At 37.4% G+C, this 25,139-nt stretch overlaps 1 protein-coding gene across 1 annotated transcript in view; it reads left to right on the top strand.

Annotated features, from left to right (window-relative positions):
- The window catches only part of Nek1 (NIMA related kinase 1), a 68,613-nt gene that overhangs the window by 19,922 nt on the left and 23,552 nt on the right, over nucleotides 1-25,139 (top strand). Inside the window, exons 6-11 of the mRNA XM_055597872.1 lie at nucleotides 1,363-1,430; nucleotides 1,557-1,643; nucleotides 2,464-2,518; nucleotides 6,599-6,799; nucleotides 10,718-10,778; nucleotides 15,276-15,424. Of these exons, the coding sequence (XP_055453847.1) occupies nucleotides 1,363-1,430; nucleotides 1,557-1,643; nucleotides 2,464-2,518; nucleotides 6,599-6,799; nucleotides 10,718-10,778; nucleotides 15,276-15,424 (621 nt within the window). The remainder of the gene's footprint in view (nucleotides 1-1,362; nucleotides 1,431-1,556; nucleotides 1,644-2,463; nucleotides 2,519-6,598; nucleotides 6,800-10,717; nucleotides 10,779-15,275; nucleotides 15,425-25,139) is intronic.

The following is a 25,139-nucleotide window of genomic DNA, read 5'->3' as shown; positions in this document are numbered from 1 at the left end:
CATGCCCATGCCCAGTCACACCTATTCCTTGTCCACATAGACTTAGTAGCCACTGATCTCTGCCTGTATATCTGTATTCAGGACAGTTAAGTGAAACTCTGATAATACATGCCTTTATGTAGTTAAAGATGGATTATTTGCTGGTTCTGGTATTCTACACCTTTAATCCCAGCACTCAAGAAACAAAGGCAGGTAAATCTCTGAGTTCCAGGCCAGCCTAGTCTACTTAGTAAGTTCCAAGTCAGCTAAGACTACAATAGTGAGACCCTGTCTCAAGAACAACAACAAAGTGTATTATTCGTCCTTTTGGAGTTGGGTATTGGGAAAGTGTCTCCTGTAGGCCAACATGGCCTTGAACCTAAAATATAGCTGAGAGTGATCTGAACTGTATTTCTTTTTTCTATTCCTCTCTAGTGCCAGGAATGCAGGAGGCATGTTCTACCATGGCAGCTTTGATTATTTGACTTTGTTTTTCAAGATAGAGTTTTTCTGTGTAGCCCTGGCTGTCCTGGAACTCACTCTGTAAGACAAGCTGACCTCAACTCAAAGAGATCCACCTGGCTATGCTTCCTGAGTGCTGGGATCAAAGGCATGCACCAACACCACCTGGCAACTTTTCTTTTGTACTGTTGATTTATAAACGCTTTACTTTCAGGTGCCTCCTTTGCTCAGTAGACTGCATGTCAGTCTCATAAACTCTTTAATTTCATGAAATAAGTTCCTTTTCAAATATATACTGTGCAGATATCTTCTTTCATTCTATAAGTTGTCTGTTCATTTTCTTTCATTAAAAAAATCTACTTGCATTTATTATGTGTATGTGTGCATGTAGGCACATCTGCTCAGGCATGCATCTGGAAGTGAGAGAACAACTCTCAGGAATTGGTTCTCTTTTCGCCATGTGGATCCTGGGGATCAGACTCAGGTTGTCAGGCTTAAGCAGCAGGCACCTTGGCCAGTTAAGCCATCTCACTGGCCCCATATTTATTTTATTGACAATGTCATATGGTGCGCAAAAACTTTTAGGTTTACCTAAGTCCATGTTTTCTTTCTTTCTCTTCAGTTTTATATGATGTCTAAGAAATCTGAGAAACCATTGCCTGCCTCAAAAGCATGACAGTTTATTCCTGTTTTCAGGACTTTTATTGTTTTAGTTCTTACATTCTGTAATCCATTTTGAGTTAGTTTTTGCATATGGTGAGGTAAGTAGGAGGCTACATTTATTCTTTTTCATTGGGATATTCAGTTATTCTAGCATAATTTTTAACTAGAATGATTTTTCTGAAAAACAATGTTATCTAATAGAACTGGACAGAAACTATTTCTGTTTGTTTTCAGTTTCTTTCTTTCTTTCTTTTACAGAACATATTTCTAACCAAAGAAGGGACAGTACAGCTTGGAGATTTTGGAATTGCTCGAGTTCTTAATAGGTATCCTAACAGCTTTAAGTGTTATTTTAATATGGTGTCTTCAGTAAAATTGAATCTGTTGTAGCATATATATAATAACTTATAATAGCTCTGTCTTAAGCTTCTTTAATAACTTTATTTTTCTAGTACTGTAGAGCTGGCTCGAACTTGCATAGGGACTCCATACTACTTGTCACCTGAAATCTGTGAAAACAAGCCTTATAACAATAAAAGGTATTTAAAATGATGCTCAACCCATGATACATTTGTTTTAAACCTTTTTGTCACACTCTATTAAATAGCCTTGATAATACTATTTTAAAAGCAATGATTTTGTGTAAGCATTTATATCTTAAGATTTTTAGTATATGATGGGCAATTATAACGGCACTCTTCTATCTCATTGGAAGAACTCAACAAGTAGTATTTTACTGCTTGTTATAGTTAGGAATAGAGTGCTCTCTTTGTCACAGTTCCTAGTGAGCTCTAGACAGTAGTGTAGAATGCATGCTAGATTCTCAATAACAAAAACAAAAACCAACTTCTTTGAAATGCCTCAGCCTAGTACTCATCCAAGCTGCTAGTAGATTGTGTGTCCTGTTATTGAGGACAGTCCCATAATTTCTGTGACGTCTTTTCCTCTCCTTTCCGAGGGAGAGGTCCCAACCAAGAAACACTTTTTGGTTTGCTGTCCTACTGGATTGTAGTAAATTAATTTTTTTCATTTTGTAATATTTTTTTAATTGAGTAGAGTATGTTGAATTTTGCAAAATAAAAAAAATGAATGGAATGTGGTTTTGATACCATCCTTTTAAATATTAAATTTCTTTGATGAAATTTCAGTGTAATACTTGGTCAACTCTTTTTCTAAATTGAGGTAGTTGCTTTTATATCTAGTTTGGAATTTTGAGTTAAAAAAGTACCTTATACAGCATATTTCCCCCTAAGTGCACATATTTCTACCAAGTTTTTCATGCTATTTGTTTTCTTTAAATGAAATAAATAAATTAGTATATTCTGATATTTAAAAAACTTCTCACTTTTATCTTCCCAGTGACATTTGGGCTTTGGGCTGTGTCCTCTATGAGTTGTGTACACTTAAACATGCAGTAAGTAAAAGTTCTGATGTTTCTAAAGTTGTGGCATCTTTCAGATAACACAGATTAAGGTTTTATTTTTTGAAATGCAATTTTAAACTGATTTAGTCTTTTTGTTTGTTTTGTTTTGTTTTTCCAGACAAGGTTTCTCTGTGTAGCCTTTGCTGTCCTGGATCTGTCTTCATCATAGTCCAGGCTGGCCTTGAACTCACAGAGATCCTCCTGCCTCTGCCTGGCTTTAAATTAAAGGCGTGCTCTACTGCTTGCCTGGCTGACTTAGTCTTATCACATATTTGCTCTTATTACATTTTGTACTTTTATCCCATAAACATTTTTTTTCTAATGCTACAAACATCTCATTCTTCTTCATGTACATTCATTTACTATGAATTTGTTTTACCCTAATATTTTTTAATTAGTTTCATTATGGCAGGTTCTTTCATACCACACATTTTTAGCTGGGTATGGTGGACAAGCTGTAATTCCAGCATTTGAGAGGCTAAGGGCTGCATTTGAGGGCTTTAGGGCCTGTTTGAGCTACATAGCAAGATTCTGTGTGAAAAACAAAACAAAAATTAAAAGCATCCAAATCTTTGAGTTTGTTATTGGAAGTTATTTAAAGAATTTTATTTTCTGTGATGACCAGAGTGTGGTTTTCTATTAAAAAATAAACTGCCAGTATAGAAAAGAAAAACAAGAAAATAATTTTGTTAAGTTTATTTTTCAAGTAATGCATGTGTCACAAGTAATGCACTAGTCACATGTACTTGATAATGTGGGAATGTTTGCACGTGCTATGTATAAGGTTTGTAGGTACCCAAGAGGGCCCCCACATCAATGTCTGCTGTCATGCCTTGCTTGCTTTCCCTCTTTAGTTTTTGAGACAGGTTCACAGAATCTGCTCATTATTAGGCTAGTTAGCTTTCAGTAAGATGTAGAGAGGCTCACAGAATCTGCTCATTAATTAGGCTAGTTAGCTTTCAGTAAGATGTAGACAGGCTCACAGAATCTGCTCATTATTAGGCTAGTTAGCTTTTAGTAAGATGTAGGGGTCCATCTGCTTCCACCCACAACCCACCCTACTGGAGGTGTAGACCCATCCATCTTTTACATGTGTTCTGGGGTTCTGAGTACACATTCCTTTGCTGACGGATGCAGCAGACATTTTACCTACTGAGTATATCTCCAGCCTCTTATCAAGTAATTCTGTCATATTAAATACCATTATATTATTTACAGTTTTCACCATTAGCACTTTTTAAGTAGTATGATATATACCAAAAAGAGATAGTTCTTGTTAAAATATATTTAATTTTAATAACTTTGTTTTTTTGTCTTTTCAAGACAGGGTTTTTTTGTGTAACCTGTCTTGGAATTCACTTTGTAGACCAGGCTGGCCTGGAACTTAAAAAGATCCACCTGCCTCTGCCTCCTGGGTACTAGGAGTAAAGGTGTGTGCCACCATGCCTGGTTGACTTTTTCATTTTTATACTCTCTTTTTAAGCATGTTTCCCTCAGTGATTAAACAATACTATATTTTCATCACAAAGAAAATGTCAGGAAATACATAAAATTGGAAAGCAGTAAGTACCTTAAGCAATTCTAACAAGAAACAACTGCTTATATTTGTTGCTTTCCTCTAAGTTTTGTTCTAATTTATAAGTTGAATTACTTCTCTCCCAGAGTTTGATTATATTATATAAGCAGCTTTATGACCTGCTTTTATTATTTAATATTTGAAGTCTGTCTTTCTTATATTATTATTTGTTGATGTGTTTTTACATTTATATGAATGTGATGTGTGTGTCCATCACATGAATGCACGTACTATTGGAGGTCAGAAGAGTACATCTGAAGATGGTCCTGAGCTACCTGATGTGGGTGCCCAGAACCAAACTTAGGTTCTCTGGAAGAGCAGAATGCCCTATAAACTGCTGAGCTATCTCCCCTGCTGCTTGTTTTAAATGTCTCCACAAGCATCTACTGTATTGTCTTAAATCTTATTTTTCCCTAACATATCTCGTCAAGATTGAATGCACTTACATTCTTAGAAAGAGAATGAAATTAAATTTCAAATGTTCTTGGAGAGCTTAACATTTATTAGGAGTGCTTTTTTATAATGGGCATTGCTGGTGCCTAACCTATAGTAGGCATTCTGTTCTCTTTGTGTATTGAGAACACTCGAGATTAATACAACTGTCCTGTTATTTTAGCAGAAATATCAAGGCTGATTGTTTTCCTGTTATGAAATCTATGCTCTTTTTGGTGTATATGATTGCACATAGCTATAGATTCCTAATGACATTTTCGTTCTGGTGGCACATCTATAATCTCAGCCCTTGGCAGGCAGAGACATGGGAACTACTACAAGATCTCTACTAGTTTGGCCTTCAGATTGCGTTCAAGCCCATCTAGTAGTACATAGTAAGATGCTCTCTCTAAAATAAAGACAGATGATGTACTTTGAGCAAATTCACCCTCCTCATACCCTTTATATCCTTCTCCTTGTCCTCCTTAACTAACTTTTCCCAGTTTTGTATTGACTTCTGTGTGTGCCTGTGTGTGTGTATATAAGTATTTGTCTTCTGAGTTTGGCTTATTTACTTAATATAAGAATCTGCAGTTGTATCCGTTTTCTTTCAAATTACATATGGAATGAAATGCATTGCATATTTATGTAAATATTCTTTTAAATTTTTGTCTTGAGAGTCCCAGACATTCATGCAGTATATTTTTATCATATTGACTCTCTACTCCCTTCTTTGACTCCTCTTAAATCCTCTTCTCAGTTCTGCTCCCAACGTTTCATGCTTTCTTGTTTTCTCTGAATTTTGAATAATCTACTAAGTCTAGTTAGTGCTGCCCTTAAGTACATAACTGTGGGGCTATCCACTGGAGCTTGGTTGGCCTGCCGGGGTCCATAGCCCTGTAGAACACTGACTTTCTGCCCTCCAGCAGACACCAACTGTCAGTAGTTCCTTAGCCAGGCTGGGGGTTTGTGATCTCCCTATTTATACACATTTTTTTTAAATCCATTCATCTGTTGACATATACTTGGGCTAATTCCAGAATTTCACTTTTGATGTACAGGTATCTCTGTAATATGCTTAATTAGATTCTTTGGGGATATATTCCAAATATATATAGGTGTTATTGCTGAATTATATGTTATTTGCATATTTTTTAATTTTTTGAGCAACCTGTATGCGGATGTCCATAGAGGCTAGTCTAATTTACATTCTTACTACTTAGTATATGAGAGTTCCCTTTCTCATATTTGTTTTGTTTTCTTACTGATAGTCATTCTGACTAGGAATGGAATCCCAATATACTTTTGATTTGTGTTTCCCTGGTGACTAATGATGTTGAACATTTTTTCATGTGTTTACTTACCAATTGTATGTACTCTTGTGAGAACTATTGGTTCATTTCATTTTCCCATTTCATGAAGTCTTTAGATTTTAAACTACCTACCTGTGTATTCTTTTTATTTCAGTTACAGTTTATTTTATATTTAAAACTAAAACATATCTTCCTATTAATATCTTATACCCCCCATTGGATTGATGATTCTTTGGAGAGCCTTTTCCCTCCCCTCCTATGCCCATAAACAAGGGTAATGATGGACATGGCCTAAGGATAAAGTCATTAGGAATTCTCTTATCTCTACTTATTTTGCTCAAATTCTTTTCACTCAGTAGTTTAATTTTTTTTTCTTCTGGTTATTACAGCAGAGGCAGAGAAAACCAGGTCTTGAATGAAGAATACTAGGTTGCATAACATTTAATCATCTTGATTTTTGTTATTTATTATAAAATCTTAATTAATATATTTATACCTTACCTCTTGGTGTGTTGAATAAACAATTGGATCTTACTCTTATAGCAAATTATATTTTACTTTTTGAAAACAGCCTTTTGAAATTATAGGTAATTAAGTAAAGTTTATAGAAAAGTATGCTGATTGAATTATCTGAGAAAGGCTTGTATTTCTATTCTGTATTACTAGAAAAAGAACTATTGCTCATTACTGATATTTCCCATTTCAGTTTCTTTATGTTTTATATGTGTGCATTTCTTTTCTGGATTTTAGTTTGAAGCTGGAAACATGAAAAATCTGGTACTGAAGATAATATCTGGATCCTTTCCTCCAGTGTCTATGCATTATTCCTATGATCTCCGCAGTTTGCTCTCTCAGTTGTTTAAAAGGAATCCTAGGGATAGACCATCAGTCAACTCCATATTGGAGAAAGGTTTTATAGCTAAACGAATCGAAAAGTTTCTCTCACCTCAGGTATGTCTCAGTGTAACCTCTAAAGTTAAATACTAAGGTTCTCGTGCCCAAGGGCAGGACTGGAGCTATTAGCACAGAACCCAGGCTAAGATGTCCTTCTCAGACTACACTGGGGTCCTTTCTTTTCCCTCTGGTTCTAATTGAAATGATTAAACCTTTCTGTGCTTCACTTTTCTAACCTCTTACCTGTGAGCTATAAGCTAAAAGGTATAGCCATTTTGTGAGATAGCTGTGAGAATTAAATAATAATGTGCATATAGTGCTTAATGTCTATCACATACATGTGTGCTCAGAGTACTTAATGTTTTATCAACATATCAGTTGATTACACTAGATAAGTATATCAGCATAATTTATGGGATTATGATTGTATTTGACAAAATGGTTGAAAACCATGCTTCTGTGGGCATATGTAAGTGCACATACTGTATTGCTGTATCTCATACTTCTTCCTCTAGTTCAAATATTGGTGCAAAACAATTATTTATGGAGGTAATTGAATTTAATTTGGCGTGGTTTATAAAAATGTGTCAAGTCAAATGGCATCTATTACTCAAAAAATGTGATCACCTGAAATTCATGTTTATTGTAACCTATATTAATTAGCATTAATTTTTTTAAAGACACAGCTCTGTTTTTTTTAAAAAAAAAATATTTATACAGTATTCTGTCTGCATGTTTGCCTGCAGGCCAGAAGAGGGCACCAGATCTCATCATAGATGGTTATGAACCACCATGTGGTTGCTGGAAATTGAACTCAGGAACTTTGGAAGAATAGCCAGTGCTCTTAACCTTTGAGCCGTCTCTCCAGTCCCACATTAATTCTTTTGTAAATTAGATAGGTAGCAAAACCAAAACCCTATTGCTTATAAATGCTTCTGGTTTAACAAAACATTCCTGAGAACAAATGCTATTCAGAAAACAAGAGATGTGCATTTAGTAAACTTTGGAGGTTAAAGGTTACTTGTATAAAACATGGCAACAATCTCTGAAATGTGGTGTTTTACAAGACTTCTTTGTTAAAAAATAAATTTTTTCAAAGGCTGTCTAAATGCAGTGTACAGTTATTTTTTTAGCAGCTAGCAGCTACGAAACAAAGACTTCATTTAATCTTATTGAAGCTACCTCCTTCTTGCCAGTGTACTTAGAGCATAGTCTCAAGGCTAAAACACTAAAATTCTTTTCCTAGTAATGAAAAGAAAAATATTAAAGTCCCAATTACCAAACATAATACACTAAAGGAAGGAAGATAATGATTAATAACAAATAGAATAACATGTGTTTGATACGTGTCTAGCCCCTCCCTTACTGGTATTTCACCACTGCTTGGATTTACAAAAACTTGCATTCTTTGTTCCTAAGATATATTTTCTATATACCACTTGTTCAACATTCAAATTAGATTCTTTATGCTACATTTTAAGGCTATAATTTTGAAACAGACTTTAACATATGAACTCTTGTTTCTAGTATCACTATATTCATCTATATTGATACATTATTTGTTTTCTCATCATGTAGCCCAACCTCATTGCAAACCTGTGATCCTTCTGCCTCAGCCTTGTTGCAAACCTGTGATCCTTCTGCCTCAGCCTTGTGAATTCCTGGATAACAGGACACCTTTTATTTTTGAGATTAATAGTTTTTCTCAGTGCCATTAGCCAAAATTAGTAGGGTCCAGTTCTCACCCGTGTACACCCTGATAGCATTTTCTTGGATGTGTTGTCACAAACTATGGTAAACATTGACTCATTGGGAGTATAGTCTCTGTCTAGTACAGTTCTCTGTGATGATGAAAGTCGTCCCACATCACAGCTTCTGGTCATGTGTTGTATACTTGGAATGTGATTAGTGTGACTAAGGAACTAAGTTTTAGGCTGTTAATTCAAAAACTTTTAATTCAAATAGCCACATGCTGGTAATGGCTCTTATATTGGACAGCATTCTCATAGTATTCCAGGATCTTGCTGAGTTCTGTACGTTCCATGTCTCAATGCATGTGAACATTTATATAGAACAGGAAGGTCCATATTTGAAGAAATTACTTGATTTGAGGGCAAGTTGTAGGTCATAAAATAGCCATTGTGCCACCCCTAGGGTACAGTTCTATAGTCTCGGCTACTCAAGAGGTCTTGAGGCAGGAAGATCCTAAGTTCAAGGCGAGCCTGGACAACTTAACTAGTTCCCTGTCTCAAAATAAAAACTTAAAAAGAAAAAAGTGAGGTACTGGAGAGATGGCTCAGAGGCTAAGAGCACTGGCTGTTCTTCCTCAAGGTCCTGAGTTCAACTCCCAGCAACCATATGGTGGTGGCTCAAAACCACCTATAGCGCTATCTGGTGCCCTCTTCTGGTGTACAGGCACACATGGAGGAAGAACAGTGTATAAATAAATAATAAATAAATAAATTAAAAAAAAAAAAAGTGAGCTTGGCCTGCTGTGAAGAGTACTCGGGCTTTAGGTCCCAGATAGAGTGCTCCTCTAGCATGTGTGAAGCTTTGAGTCAGTGCTGAACTTCACAGACAATGGAACAAAACCCTCTATTTTTCTAAGAAACAGAGAGAAAGAAATAAATACCTGTATGCAGAGGAGAATGCATTCTCACATACTTGCGCTGAATTGCCTTTGAACCAGACTTGCTCATGTTTATCTTGTACTGCACTAGTTCTCAAATGCAGAAGACACACTTTCCTGGAGGACTTTGCTGGGTTAATTCACTACCATGTTTGCTCCAGTAACTGAGGCAGAACCAGAGAATTTGTGTGTTGCTAACACTATTGATAGTGTTGGTTTCGGATTTTGAGTACTGCTGCCACAGGGGATCTTCAATAGGGGGAAAAATTATCTCAGTTTGTAAATAGTATCTATTGGATGTCTTGTCTACTCCTGAATATTCTTCCCACTATGCCTTCTTTCACTGGAAGTAATGAGAAAACCACTTGGCATTTTACTCTTCACCAATAAGATAAACATAAGCTCAATGGGTTGGATAGGTGGCTCTGTGGTTAAGAGCACTGGATACTCTGCTACAGGACCTGGGTTCAGTTCCCAGCACCCACATGGTCACAACTGTCTTTAAATCAAGTTCCAGGGGATTCTTTACCCATACATAGATATAAATGCAGGGAAAACACCAATGCACATGAAGTAAAAATATAAGTTTAAATTCAGTTAAATCTTTGTTGATATTTTTTAAACTGGAAAAAAATGTAGTTGAAAGTGAAAATTACTTGTGTAAAATATAAACTTGTTTCATGAAATATATTTGTAACGCTGGCTGAGTAATGGAATGTTTATAATGTTAAAAGAGACACCGTGAAAATGTTTATCCAGGGACGTGTTTGCAGATGAGTTGAACTCATTGCAGGTGGTAAGGTAAGGAAAATAATGGCGTTTTCAAGAGAGTAGTTTTTGAAGTGACTCTTGAACAGTTCTGATATAAGTGAAGACTATGGATGCATATAGAACTCAGTGATTCCTCCATACATGTATGGTCAAGTTGCTAAGATATGGAAAAGGCGAGTAATATATGTGTTGTGTATTAGTCTAGTTTGAGAATGAAAGACTGGAGAAGTAATAAAAATACATTAGTAAGATGAACAGGGGCAGGCGGTTAGCAAGAGAATTTGCTGGATGGATAACTGGATTTTAATTCAGTTTATTTAGCAACATCTTTATGACTGCAAGAAAAAATGCATTGTGACGGATGGGTAGCTTTTTTCTTTGTTTAGGAAACCGATTTATTTTTACGGTTGTGGTTGTTTCAAGGCAGGGTCTCACTCTGTAGCACTGGAAGTTCTGAAACTTGCTGGGTAGACAAGGCTGGTTGTGCCTCCACAGTACTGAGTGCACCACTACACTCAGGTGATATCTTTTCTAACAGTGTTTGTTCTCTCTTTCTCTTTCTCTTCCAATCTAAGCTTATTGCAGAAGAATTTTCTCTAAAACCAGGTTCAAAATTTGGACCACAGCCTATACCAGGTAAATTATATTTCACATGAAGCTTTTTATCTGTTTGCAGTACTCAACACTATATATTACAAGTAAATATGGATAGAGAAAAAAAGTTGGGATAGTTATAGACTAAATTTAATCTAAAGGAAATAATGTTAAAGTTCTTATATAGTGATATATATAATAAATTAAAATAATTTTTTTATTATTTAGATGAAATTTGACTTAAAAATTTATCAAAACTTAGATGATATTTTGAGAATACTCTCTAGAATAGTATAAAATGCCCCACAAAATAAAGTTTCTTTCTTTATTATCTATTTATTACAATTTGTTCACTTTGTATCCCCGCTGCAGCCCTTCCCATCTCTTCTCCCAGTCCCACCCACCCTCCCTCTTCTCCCCCTGTGCCCTTTCCCTAGTCCCCTGATAGCGGAGGACCTCCTCCCCTTCTATGTGACCCTAGCCTATCAGGTCTCTTCAAGGATGGCTGCATCATCTTCCTCTGTGCAAGGCTACATCCCCCAGGGGGAGGTGATCAAAGAGCCAGCCACTGAGTTCATGTCAGAGACAGCTCCTGTACCCCTTATTAGGGAACCCACTTGGTAACTGAGCAGCCTATGGGCTTCCTCTGAGAAGGGTTTCAGGTCCTCTCCATTCATGGTCCTTGCTTGGAGTATCAGTCACAGAAAAGAGCCCTAGGCCCAGATTTTTTGGCTCTGTTGCTCTCCTTGTGTAGTTCCTGTCCTCTCCAGGTCTTACTATTTCCCCTTTCTTTTATAAGATTCCCTGCACTCTGCCCAAAGGTTGGCTATGAGTCTCAGCATCTGCCTTAATACTCTGCTGGATAGAGTCTTTCAGAGGTCTTCTGTGGAAGGCTCCTGTCTTGTTCCTTGTCTTCCCCTACTTCCGATGTCAATCCTGTTTGACCTTCTGAATGAGGGTTAAGCATCCTTCCTAGGTACTCCTTGTTGTTTAGCTTCTTTAGGGATATAGATTTTAGTATATTTAACCTCTATCATATGACTAATATCTGCTTATAAGTGACTGTATACCATATGTGTCTTTATGCTTCTGGGTTACCTCACTCGGATGAGGTAATCTTTTCTAGTTCCCACCATATGCTTGCAAATTTCATGATTTCCTTGTTTTTAATTGCCAAATAGTATTCCATTGTGTAAATGTACCATACTTTCTGTATCCATTCCTCCGTTGAGGGACATCTAGGTTGTTTCCAGATTCTGGCTATTACAAATAAAGCTGCTAATGAACATAGTTGAGCATATGTCCTTATTGAATGGTGGGCCATCTTTTTGGGTATACTCCTAGGAGTGGTATAGCTGGATCTTTATTTTTAATTTTTATATTAATTACAGTTTATTCACTTTGTATCCCAGCTATAGCCCCTCTCTCATTCCCTCCCAATCCCACCCTCCCTCCCTCATCTCCTTCCATGCCCCTCTCCAAGTCCACTGATAGAGGAGGTCTTCCTCCCCTTCTATCTGGCCCTAACCTATCACATCTCATCAGGCGTGGCTGCATTGTTTTCCTCTCTGGCCTGGTAAGGCTGCACCCCCCTGAAGGGGACGTGATCAAAAAGGAAGCCAATCAGTTCCTGTCAGAGACAGTCCCTGTTCCCCTTACTATGGAACCCATTTGGACACTGAACTGCCATGGGCTATATCGGTACAGGGGTTCTAGGTTATCTCCATGAATGGTCCTTGGTTGGAGTTTCAGTCTCAGAAAAGACCCCTAGGCCCAGATTTCTTGGTTCTGTTGCTCCCCTTCTAGAGCACCTGACACCTCCACGTCTTTCTCCCCCTTCTTTCATAGGATTTCCTACACTCTGCCCAAAGTTTGGCTGTCAGCCTCAGCATCTGCTTTGATACTCCGCTGGGTAGAGTCTCTCAGAGGCCCCCTGTGGTATGCTCCTGTCCTGTTCCCTGTTTTTTTCCTTCTTCCGATGTCTATCCCATTTGCCTTTCTGAGTGAGGATTGATCATCTTACCCAGGGTCCTCCTCCTTGCTTAGGTTTTTTTAGGTATACAGATTTTAGTATGATTATCCTATATTATATGTCTCATATCCACTTATTTAGAATATACCATTTGTATCTGCTTCTGGGATACCTCACTCAGGATGGCCTTTTCTAGTTTCTACCATTTGCCTGCAGATTTCATGATTTCCTTGAATTTTCGTGTAGTATTCCATTGTTTAAATGTACCACAATTTATGTATCCATTCCTCAGCTGAGGGACATCTGGGTTGTTTCCAGATTCTGGCTATTAACGAGTAAAGCTGATACGACCATGGTTGAGCAAATGTCCTTGAGTATACTTGAGCATACTTTGGATATATGCCTAGGAGTGGTATAGCTGGATCTTGAGGTAGCACTATTCCTAATTGTCTGAGAAAGCGCCAGATTGATTTCCAAAGTGGTTGGACAACTTTACATTCCCACCAGTAATAGAGGAGGGTTCCCCTTTCTCCACATCCTCTCCAGCATGTGTTGTCACTTGAGTTTTTGTCTTAGCCAATCTGATGGGTGTAAGGTAAAATCTCAGGGTAGTTTTGATTTCCATTTCCCTAATGAGTAAGGCTGTTGAGTATTTCTTTAAGTGTTTCTCTGCCCTCAGTATTCCTCTATAAAGAGTTCTCTGTTTAGCCCTGTACCCCATTCATTAATTGGATTACTTGATTTGTTGCTTTTTAACTTCTTGAGTTCTTTATATATTCTGGATATTAGCCCTCTGTCAGATAGAGGGTTAGTGAAGATCCTTTCCCAATTCTGTAGGCTATTGTTTTGTTCTGACAACAGTGTTCTTTGTTTTACAGAAGCTTTTCAGTTTCATGAGGTTCCATCTATTGGTTTTTGGTATTAGAGCCTGTGCTGTTGGTATTCTGTTCAGGAGTTCTAGGCTGTTCCCCACTTTTTCTTCTAACCGAGTTAATATGTCAGGCTTTATGTTGAGGTCTTTGATCCACTTGGACTTTAGTTTTGTGCATGGTGATAGATATGGATCTATTTGCATTTTTCTACATGTAGACAACCAGTTAGACCAGCACCATTTGTTAAAGATCCTGGTTTTTTTGTTTTGTTTTGTTTTGTTTTCCATTGTATGGTTTTGGCTTTTTTTTTTTTTTTTTTTTTTTTTTGTCAAAATTAAGTTTCCCTAGGTGTGTGGGTTCATTTCTGGGTCTTTTATTTGATTCCATTGATCCACTAGTTTGTTTCTATGCCAGTAACATGCAGTTTTTATTACTGTTGCTCTGTAATACAGCTTGAGATCAGGGATGGAGATACCTCCAGAAGATCTTTTATTGTAGAGGATTGTTTTAGGTATTTTGGGTTTCTTGTTTTTCTGTATGAAATTGAGAATTGTTCTTTCAAAGTCTGTAAAGAATTGTGTTGGTATTTTGATGGGAATTGCACTGAATGTGTAGATTGCCTTTGGTAGGATGCCATTTGTACTATGTTAATCCTACCAATCCATGAGCATGGGAGATATTTCCATCTTCTGATATCTTCAAGTTTTTTCTTCAGAGACTTCAAGTTTTTTTCATATAGGTCTTTCACTTGCTTGGTTAGAGTAACACCAAGGTACTTGTTGGAAGAGATTGATTTAAATTTTATCAGTACATGATAAAAGTCCTGAGTTAGAAAATGGGCTGGAAAAGACAGAAAGTTGCTCCTCAGGCTGTGGTAAAAGTTAAACAGATGTGTCTTTGCAGAGATGGAAGATAGGAGATGAGGAATGGTTTGGGTAAGAGGTAAAGGTGGTACAGATTATTTGACTTGTGATTTTATTGTCTTATTGAAGTTTTTTTCTTCAATAAAAGATCTTTTTTCTTGGGCTTTTGTTCAATTATTCAATTCTTTGACAGTTTCATACATGTATAGAATGCATCCTATAATTCTTGTACTATCCAATTCATCCTGACAACTCACTTTTTAAGTATATTCACAGATAGCTACTACTGTGCCCCATAGGGGCGCATGTGTGTTTATGTGTGTGCGTGTGTGTAAGTGAACCTGTGTGTATGCCAGAGAACAGCTTCACGTGTCATCCTCAGAAATGTCCTTAATCGGCATGGAGCTAAGGGTTAAGTTATACTGGCTGGCCAACAAGCCCCCGTGATCTGCCTGTCTCTGCTTCCACGCTGTTGAGACTGTAAGTGCACACCTCTAGTCCTGGCAGTTTTATATGGTGTTAGGAGTCCAACTCAGTCTTCATGCTTGTGAGGCAGGCACTTGCCAGTAGAGCCACCTCCCCAAACCAGAAGATTCTTCTTATACATATTTTCACATGCCATTGTCCTAAAGAGTTACTTATTTCTTTAAAAACATGTTTTCGATAGAAAGTATTTGAAGCTTAATATTTGCTAATATATAAAACATTTGATTAAAAGTTTGAAAGGTTGTCAATGATGGTAAAAATGAAAAATACCATTCTTGAAGATTTTTCTCATTAAAGATTCAATGTAAAGAAGTACTGAAAAATAATTTCTTGTCTTTTCATGCAGGTAAAAGACCAGCATCAGGGCAATGCCCCATTTCTTTTGTACCTGCTCAGAAAATCACAAAGCCTGCTGCTAAATACGGAGTGCCTTTATCATATAAGAAGTATGGAGATAAAAAGTTAGTTGAAAAAAAAACACCCCCAAAACATAAGGTAAGGGCATTTTACGAACTGATTTACATCATGTTCAACTTTACCTCATTTAATAACCGTTCCATGAGTTATCTTGATACTCAGGGTAGTCTTTCTTCCTTTCTAAGGAAGGGCGTTCTGCATCTGTCCTCTCTAACTTATGATCCTTAAAGAAGTATTGGACAGTCATTAAGTGGATACGTTGTGTAAACAACTGGATAATAATAAAAAGAAAAGTAGTACTTGATTGTATGCATAAAATTAAGTACCTGTTCTGTTGTTCCTAAAAAACCAGAAAATTTGTATATTTCAGAATTCAGTCAAATAAATCAAAATCTTAGAAGTATATAAAGAACATGTTCGTATGTGTGAATCTCCCATCTCATAAATTAAAAAACAATTATGGCCTAAAGCACTAAGTAACATGACTGGGATTGTGGTATTAGTTGAAGGACATTGGCGTTTTTCTTCTAACCAGTTCTTGCATGTTTTAGTATATGAGACATGTTTTGTTTGGGATACATATGTATAAATACACTTACATACATTGTATATATGTATGTTTAGACACACACACATACACACATTGTTGTGCCATAACCTTCACAGTATGGTTGATCAATCACTTCGGTTAATTATCCTAAATTAGTTTAAATTAAACATTTTTAATTAGGTGAATTTTTCTAAAACAGTTTAAAATGGTTGCTAAAAATAAGTTCCTCAAGTTATATAAATTAACATGGAGTCAGGAGACAGAAGTTACATGGTAATTTGAATATGGAAATTATAATGTAAATCATTATTACCTATTTTTAGGAATTAGCAATGGGCAAAGAGGAATATAATATAGGAATGGCAGATAGAGGAATCAGCTGCTACTCCTAGTACTAAGAGAATAAACAAAGAGAGAACAAAAATGTAAAGATTCCCCACCCCATCCTTGAAGTTAGTTCAGACCTTATTTGGGTGGGGCAGAGCATAAGCCTATTTGTGGTAACATCCACTGAAGTGCTACAGTCTACATTGCTAAATGGAAAGCTATCTACCCCAGAACTGAGGCCTCCTGGGAAGTTGTCTGCAGGTCAGTAAATAATACTAAGAAACTTAGTTAGCTGGCATACTCTGAGAAGCCTGCTGGAAGACAGATGGAATGCATGTTGTGCTGGTGAACTTTCTGTGAAGCTGACTGGACACCAGCAGTAATCTGTAGGGAGCTGTCTTTGGTGGACTACTGAAATTCAGTTGGAACCTGGCAGGATATAGACACAGCTTTTGTAAGGTACCTGCAGGAGCAAGTGCCACAATGTGTTCTCATATTGCTGAATAACAAAAGAGAAGCACTGAGTAGAAAGAGATGGTCTTTCCTTCTGTAGTTCTTCTTCATCACCTACTAATGTGCTAGTGATGAAGAAAAATTGTTGTCATGCCCAGCTGCCGTAGTAGAAGTAGGACTGTATACAAGGGTGGTGTAACTAGCATACTGCCTTTATCATTTGCTGATTTTATTTATTTAGCTATGGACCAATTCCATTGTATCCTTTTCTCTCTTTGGTCATCAAAAGAAATTAGGACTGAAGACTTTCCCTGTTTCTTGGTCTTTAAGTTCCCGAAGACTGATCATATCCTAATTTTTCCACCTCAATATTTCTGCTATTTTTTTGTTGTTTTGCTTTTTTTTTTTTTTTTTTTTTGAAACAGTTTCTCTCTATAGCTGTGGCTATAATGGACCTCGATGTATAGACCAGGCTAGCCTTGAACTCACAAAGATCCACCTGCCTCTTCCTAGAGTGCTGGAATTAAAGGTGTTACCACTATCAGGCTCTTTGGTAATTCTTAAGAGTCTTCAAATTTTCTTCTATGTCAAGCTTTAAAAAGTAATCCTTGCTCATTTTTCTCTGGCATTTGTCTTGTCCCTGACCTCTCTAGCCTTCTTACATGATACCCTTTTCCTTAAACTGGATCTAGGTAGTGTGGTAATGCTGTAAAGTCTGTATTAATGCACACTTCCCAGCTTGTAACCTAGCTGTATTCCAGGTTTCCTTCTAGAGTGTATGTATCACCTGCTTTTGTACTGTGGTAAAGTCATCTACAGACCCAGGTTCTTTTAAAAGAGTTCAACATCTGATTCATCCCCATTTTTTTAATGTCATAATTTTAAATCGTTTCAGGATCCCAAAAAGATAATACAGTGTATACCTTTTATACTTTTGCTCATTGTCATTCATTTATTCCCACCGTACTGTTGAATATTGTCCTTATAATGTTTTTATTCCAGTAAACAGCAACTCTAGCTTTCCATTTGTTCTTACTAAACCCCTGATAGTCAACATTGACTGCTCTTTCCGCAGCACATGGTTTCAACTCTGTCTTTAAACCATATGGAGTTACTTCTTATTATTTCTTCCTCTGACTTATTTGGAGCCACTCCCATTCTCAAACAGATCAATGTCCTAACTACTTTCTCTGCCTCTGTCTGCTGACAGCTGAGAAGACTGACTGTTGTGTTACAGTGAAGCTCAGATTTTCCTCAGATCCCAACCAGCTACTTGGTAATGGGACAATCTGCTCAGAGCTCTGACAGCCCTTTCAGATCTCGGAGCCTCATTTCCTTGCTGGTGGAGGGCAGTCCTGCTCTAAGCAGTTTTTACTGTCAGTGTGCTCAGTGCTACTTGCAAAAAGTATGTTTTGTTCTTACTGTTCTTTTTTGTTTGGTTTCATGTCTGTGGTAGTTTAAATGAAGATGGCTACAATAGGCTCATATATTTGTATACTTGATCTCTAGTGTGTGGGACTGTTTGGAAATGGTTAGGATGTATGGCCTTGTTGAAAGAGATGTGTCTCTGGGGTCACACTGTGAGGTTTCAAAACTCCTGTGATTTTTAGTGTTCTCTCTCTGCCTTATGGTTGTAGATCAAGATGTGAGCTCTCGGCTGTTTCTTCATGCTGCCATTGTGGAATTCAGCCCTCTGAAACCATAAGTCAAGTTAAACACTTTCTTTTATAATTTGCCTTGGTCATGGTGTTTCATCACAGTAGAAAAGAAGAATAAAAATTAACTAAAGACAGTGTCTGTAATCAGAATTCACTTTGTGATTATATTGTATCAACAGACATTCGTCTTCCACATTTGTGTGTACATTGGGAGTCTACTGTGCTTTGTTTTTCTCCTTGTTATTACCATCAAGTGCTTGTTTATTAATAGCATTTTTCCTATCTCCGTGGATAAGCCTTGGATCACCGTAAAATTTTTTACTAAAAATATTCCCTGGTAGGTAAGCTTTCTGTAAATATTTATTGGATAAGTGAATGAGTGGGTGGTAACTTCAGCATCAAGTCACTTTGAAACATTAATTTTATCTAAAGAAATGGTGGCCAAAATTTTACTGAAACTCTTGTTAGGAAAATAACTTATCATTTTTATTTTTACCTTTGATAAGATTTTATTTTTACTTGTACGTGTATGATTGTTTTCTCTGCGTTTGCGGTTGCACCACTGCATGTGCAGTGCCAGAGAGGGCAGAAGATGGCATCAGATCTCCCGGGACTAGAGTTACAGATGTTGTGAGCCACCATGTAGGTGGTGGGAATTGGAAGAGTCTTGGGGAAGAGCAGCGATTGTGCTCGTAACTACTGAGCCATCTGTCCTGCCTTTGTATCATTTGTAGCAAGTTCCTCAGTATTGATAAACACCTGAGGTGAAAATGATAATTATAAACTTTCTTAAACACATTAGAGAATATATTTATAAAGTCATTCATTAAAAAAATAATTTTCATGAAATATTTTTTTCAGTTAAAAAAGACCCATAGCTTGCTAAGCTAAAGACACTGAAACTTAATATAATTTTAACTTCCCATTATAACCTGCTCATTAAAATCATTAGAGGATCATTAGAAACAGACCTATTGAAATAAAAATGTATATACTGTGTTCATGATAAAACCATTTAGTGTATTGTCATGTGCATTCCATGCTCATGCTTACATGATAAGAACTCTAAAGACACTACCTTTTCCTGTTGCACTGACCTGCATGATGCTCCTACATTCTTTATATCAGCTCAATTGAGCCTCTCACCAGTTACTGACTATGCTGTGTAAGCACTTCTTCTTTTGTTTTGTTTGATCTGCTTCCTCTCCTCCTTTTGAGTGTTTTTGTTTTTCTTTGCCTCTTGTAGGCATGAGTCACATCAATATGACACTGTTTTGTTGTAAGCCCTTACTGTGTATATGAATCACATACTCATGCCCTCACATCATACAGTTCTACTGAGAAAGGCTTGGGGTTGAGGGAGAAGAGGCTAAAGAAGTCTCTTGTTTGTGAACAGTGCTCTAACTTTCAGATTACAAATAAGATCCTGGTATCATGCCTGGGACATTACCACATTGGCAGCAGTGCCAATTATATTTAAAATTTCCCACTGACCAAAGGGAGATAAGAAATGTTGCAAGTAATCTTATACTCTTTTCCACAGACCTTTTTTATTTTTTCTAGTTTTATCTCCTGCTCCTCCCAAAGAAAAATAGGACAAATTTCCTCATCAGAACTTCTTCAGTACCGTGTGTGTATTCTTTTAGTGTTATCTTTATTAGAATGTCATCTTGAAGTAAACAGCTGTTTTTTACATGCTTGCACAAAATGGAAAGTTTTGGGTTTTTAAATAAATAAATGAATAAATTAAATTTCACTCAGGAAAGCAGTGCTCTTTATTTTCTAGCCATACTAAATAGGATGGAAGGACAAATAAAAGCCCTACTTTTACACACAAGTAAATCAGTGTCTTTGAGATACTTCTTCATGAGTGTGTGTGGTATATACATGTATATGTATACATATGTGATGGCCAGCCATCAACTTCAGGTGCCCTTTATTTTTTGAGACAGGGTCTTTCAGGAAGCGAGGAACTCAGTATTTTGACTAGGTTACCTGGTCCCACAGCTCCTGTGGTTACAGATAAACACCAGAAAGCCAGGCTTTTTTTGTGGTTGCAGTGGACCCAGGTGTCAAACTCAGGTCCTCATTTCCCCATTCAGTGTGTAGTCATAAATAAAAAGACAACTGTTGAAGTAGATTCTTTTCATACATACTTAATTTTAGGTGATAAATATTTGGTTTCTAATGAAGCAGGTTGGTACTTGAAGCAATTTTAGTATAATCATGATGTCATTTTTTCTTTTTTTAATTATTATTTTATTAATTACAGTTTATTGACTTTGTATACTACCTGTAGCTCCTTCCCTTTCCTCCCAATCCTGCCCTCCCTCTCTCTTCGCCACATATGCCCCTCCCCCAGTCCACGATATGGGAGGTCTTCCTCCCCTTCCATCTGGCCCTAGCCTATCAGGTCTCATCAGGACTGGCTTTCATAGTCTTCCTCTGTGACTGGTAAGGCTGCCCAGCCCCCCTCAAGGGGAAGTGATCAAAGAGCAGACCAATCAGTTCATGTCAGAGACAGTCCCAGTTCCCATTACTATGGAACCCATTTGGACACTGAACTGCCATGGGCTACATCTGTGCAGGGGTTCTAGGTTATCTCCATGAATGATCCTGGGTTGGAGTATCAGTCTCAGAAAAGACCCCTGTGCCCAGATATTTTGGTCCGTTGCTCTACTTTTGGAGCTCCTATCTTCTGCAGGTCTTACTATAATTTCCCACTTCTTTCATAAGATTCCCTGCACTCTGCCCAAGGTTTGGCTATAAGTCTCAGCATCTGCTTTGATACCCTGCGGGGTAGAGTTTTTCAGAGGCCCTCTGTGGTATGCTCCTATCCTGTTCCCTGTTTTCTCCCTCTTCTGATGTCCATCCTCTTTGTTTTTCTGAATGAGGATTGAACATCTTACCCAGAGTCCTCCTTCTTGATTAGTTTCTTTAAGTGTACACATTTTAGTATGTTTATCCTATATTATATGTCTGATATCCACTTATGAGTGAGGATATACCCTGTGTGTCTTTCTGCTTCTGAGATACCTCACTCAGGATGATCTTTTCCAGTTCCCACCATGCCTGCAAATTTCATGATTTCCTTGTTTTTAATTGCTGAGTAGTATTTCATTGTGTAAATGTACCACAATTTCTGTATCTATTCCTCAACTGAGGGGCTTCTGGGCTGTTTCCAGCTTCTGGCTATTACAAATAAACTGCTACAAACATAGTTGAGCAAATGTTCTTGTATGCTTGAGCATCTTTTGGCTATATGCCTAAGAGTGGTATAGCTGGGCCTTGAGGAAGCGCTATTTCTAATTGTGAGAAAGTGCCAGATTGATTTCCAAAGTAGTTGGACAACTTTACATTTCCACCAGCAATGGAGGAGGGTTCCCCTTTCTCCATATCCTTTCCTGCATGTGTTGTCACTTGAGTTTTTGATCTTAGCCATTCTGATGGGTATAAAGTGAAATCTCAGGGTAGTTTTGATTTGCGTTTCCCTGATGACTAAGGATGTTGAGTGTTTCTTTAAGTGTTTCTCTGCTATTCAATATTCTATTGAGAATTCTCTGTTTAGCTCTGTACCCCATAAATACCTTCAGCAAAGTGGCTGGATACAAAATTAACTCAAAAAAATCAGTAGCCCTCCCGTATACAGAAGACAAAAGGGCTGAGAAAGAAATTAGGGAAACAACACCCTTCACAATAGCCACAAAGGACATAAAGTACCTTGGTGTCACTCTAACCAAGCAAGTCAAAGACTTGTATGAAAAAAAATTTCAGTCTCTGAAGAAAGAAATAAAAGAAGATATCAGAAGATGGAAAGACCTCCCATGCCCATGACTTGGCAGGATTAACATAATAAAAATGGCCATCTCACCAAAAGCAATCTACAGATTCAATGTAATGTCCATCAAATTACCAATACAATTCTTTATAGACTTTGAAAGAAAAATTCTCAACTTCGTATGGAATAACAAGAAACCCAGAATCACTAAAACAATCCTCTCCAATAAAAGATCTTCTGGAGGATATCTCCATCCCTGATCTCAAGCTGTATTACAAAGCAACAATACTAAAAACTGCATGTTACTGGCATAGAAACAGACTAGTGGATCAATGGAATCGAATAGAAGACCCAGATATAAGCCCACACACTTTTAGACACCTGATCTTTGACAAAGATGCAAAAACCATACAATGGAAAAAAGATAGCATCTTCAACAAATGGTGTTAGTCTAACTGGATGTCTACATGTAGAAAAATGCAAATAGATCCATACTTATCACCCTGCACAAAACTAAAATCCAAGTGGATCAAAGACCTCAAACTAAAACCAGACACACTATCCCTGTTACAAGAAAAAGTGGGGAAGAGCCTTGAAACTCATTGGCACAGGAGACAACTTCCTGAGCAGAACACCAACAGCACAGGCTCTAAGATCAATAATAAATGGGACCTCATGAAACTGAAAAGCTTCTGTAAAGCAAAGGACACTGTTGTCAGAACAAAGCAACTGCCTACAAAATTGGGAAAGGATCTTTACCAACTGTATATCTGACAGAGGGCTAATATCCAGAATAAAGAATAAAAGAAGTAATTTTTGCTATCAAGTATTTTGATAAATTTGTTTTTGGGGGGATAAAAGTCATATTGGCCATGGCTAAGAGATGGCAGACATTTATCTTTATGTGTTTAGATCAATAAGGAATACACACTTGGGTGAACTTGTTTTAACTCACTCACTTGGGTGAGTTGTTTTAACTCTTGGCCATACACCATTCTGTGAGAGTGAAGGAAATGGTGAGCTGAATTACTGACATGGTAGAAGGTCCCTATGTTTGACAGAACTGAAACCAAGTTTATTGGTTTTGTCTGACTGGTGGAATCAAATAATTTATTTCTTTAATGTTTTCTTCATTTTCAGTTAATATTCACATGGACTCCATGCCATGATAGTTTCGATTTCTAGTACTAGTATTCAGAATAATAGACTCTACTTGTCATATTCTGAGTGGTAGAAGAGGGACTCAGAAGATAATTATACAGACTTTTTAGTTTAGCTATCTATTTTTTTTTCAAACAAATAAGCATGATTTTTCTAAGCTACTCCATTGAAGACTAAATAGTAGTAAGCACTTGGAATGCTCCAGAACTTATCATCAAAACATTTAACCTAACACAAGTTTAGCATACAATAGAGTAAATTTGCTTCATGGCACAGAACACACATTTAAAATGGTAAAAAAAAAAAAAGATTTTTATTCTGTTTATTTTGCTACAGTAAAAGGGAATAAAAATAAAATTATGAAAATCTGAAGAAAATCACAGAAAAAAGCATAGCAATCAAGTAGATAAGAAAATTGTCAGGCATCATAATAAGAGGATGGAAGAAGAAGCAACAGCATTTTATGACATGCTTCTTTTGTCTGAAGCAGGGTTTCAGTGTCTCCTCAGTTTTGGAGCCCTTGCTCTTCCTTTGCTCCCAAAGAGCTGAGACCGTGTCACCCAGCAGCATACTGGCTGACTGTGAGATTTTAAATAAGTACTTGTTGATTTTTTTTGGATAATTCCTTTTTAGATTTTTTTAAAAAAATATTTCCCCAAACAAATATGAAGCATTTTTTAAAATTTTATTTATATATTTATTTATTATAATTTATTCATTTTGCATCCTCTCTGCTGCCCCCTCCCTTATCACCTCCTAGTCCTACCCTCCCTTCCACTTCTTCCCTTATCCTCTTTTCCTAATCCCCTTATAGGGGAAGACCTCCTCCTCTTCTATCTGACCCTAGTTTATCAGGTCTCATCAAGGCTGGCTGCTTCATCTTCCATTGTGGCCTGGCATGGCTGCACCCCCCAGGGGGAGGTGATCAAAGAGCCAGCCACTGAGTTCATGTCAGAGATAGCCCCTGTACCTCTTATTAGGGAAAGCGCTTGGAAACTGAGCAGCCAATGGGCTTCCTTTGAGCAGAGGTTCCAAGTCCGCTCTATGCATGGTCCTTAGTTGGAGTATTGGTCTCTGCAGGACCTCTGGTCCCAGGTATTTTGGCTCTGTTGTTCTTATGGGATTCCTGTCTCTAGGTCTTTCTGTCTCCCTCTTCTTCCATAAAGTTTCCTGCACTCTGCCCAAAATTTGGCAATGAGTCTTAATATCGCCTCCGATACCCTGGTAGGTAGAGTCTTTCAGAGGTCTTCTTTGGAAGGTTCCTGTTCTGTTCCTTGTCTTCTACTTCCGATGTCCATCCTGTTTGCCCTTCTAAATGAGGATTAAGCATCATTGAGCTCAGTGTTAGAGCACTCACTTGCCTAGCAAGCCCAAGGCCCTGGGTTCAGTCCTCACCTGGGGGATGAGGGGTGGAGTAAAATGAATCATCTTTTACATTCAAGTTTGCTATAGTTTATTGCAGGGGTTGTCTAATGCTGCGGGAACCACCGGAGGGAGCTCTGGGAGCACATTTCAGTGTTTGTTTTGTTTTTAAGTGACAAAACAATTTTCTCAGTACAGCATTTCTGTTTCTCTTCAGAAATAGTATTCTGAAAATACCTGGACAATCTCTGAGGACGATCTTGGCAATTTTATTTCATAAATAATATGTGGCCATCTTAAACATCCTCTTCTTGGGCTAGCAGAGTCACTCAACAGGTGAAGGAAGGTGCTTATAACAAACGTCTGGCAACCTGAGTAATTGCTACAACCAACATACGGGGGTGGGGGAGAACCAACTCCACAGTGTCATCCTTTGGCCTCCACATGCTCATGATACACATGAGCCCACATACATTATATACACACACAATAATAATGGATAAC

Source organism: Psammomys obesus, unplaced genomic scaffold (assembly GCF_907164565.1).
Source record: "Psammomys obesus unplaced genomic scaffold, mPsaObe1.curated_primary_1811, whole genome shotgun sequence".
In the NCBI taxonomy this organism is placed as follows: domain Eukaryota; kingdom Metazoa; phylum Chordata; class Mammalia; order Rodentia; family Muridae; genus Psammomys; species Psammomys obesus.
The sequence above is the reverse complement of the archived record's forward strand: the minus strand, read 5'-3'. Positions and strand labels throughout refer to the sequence as shown.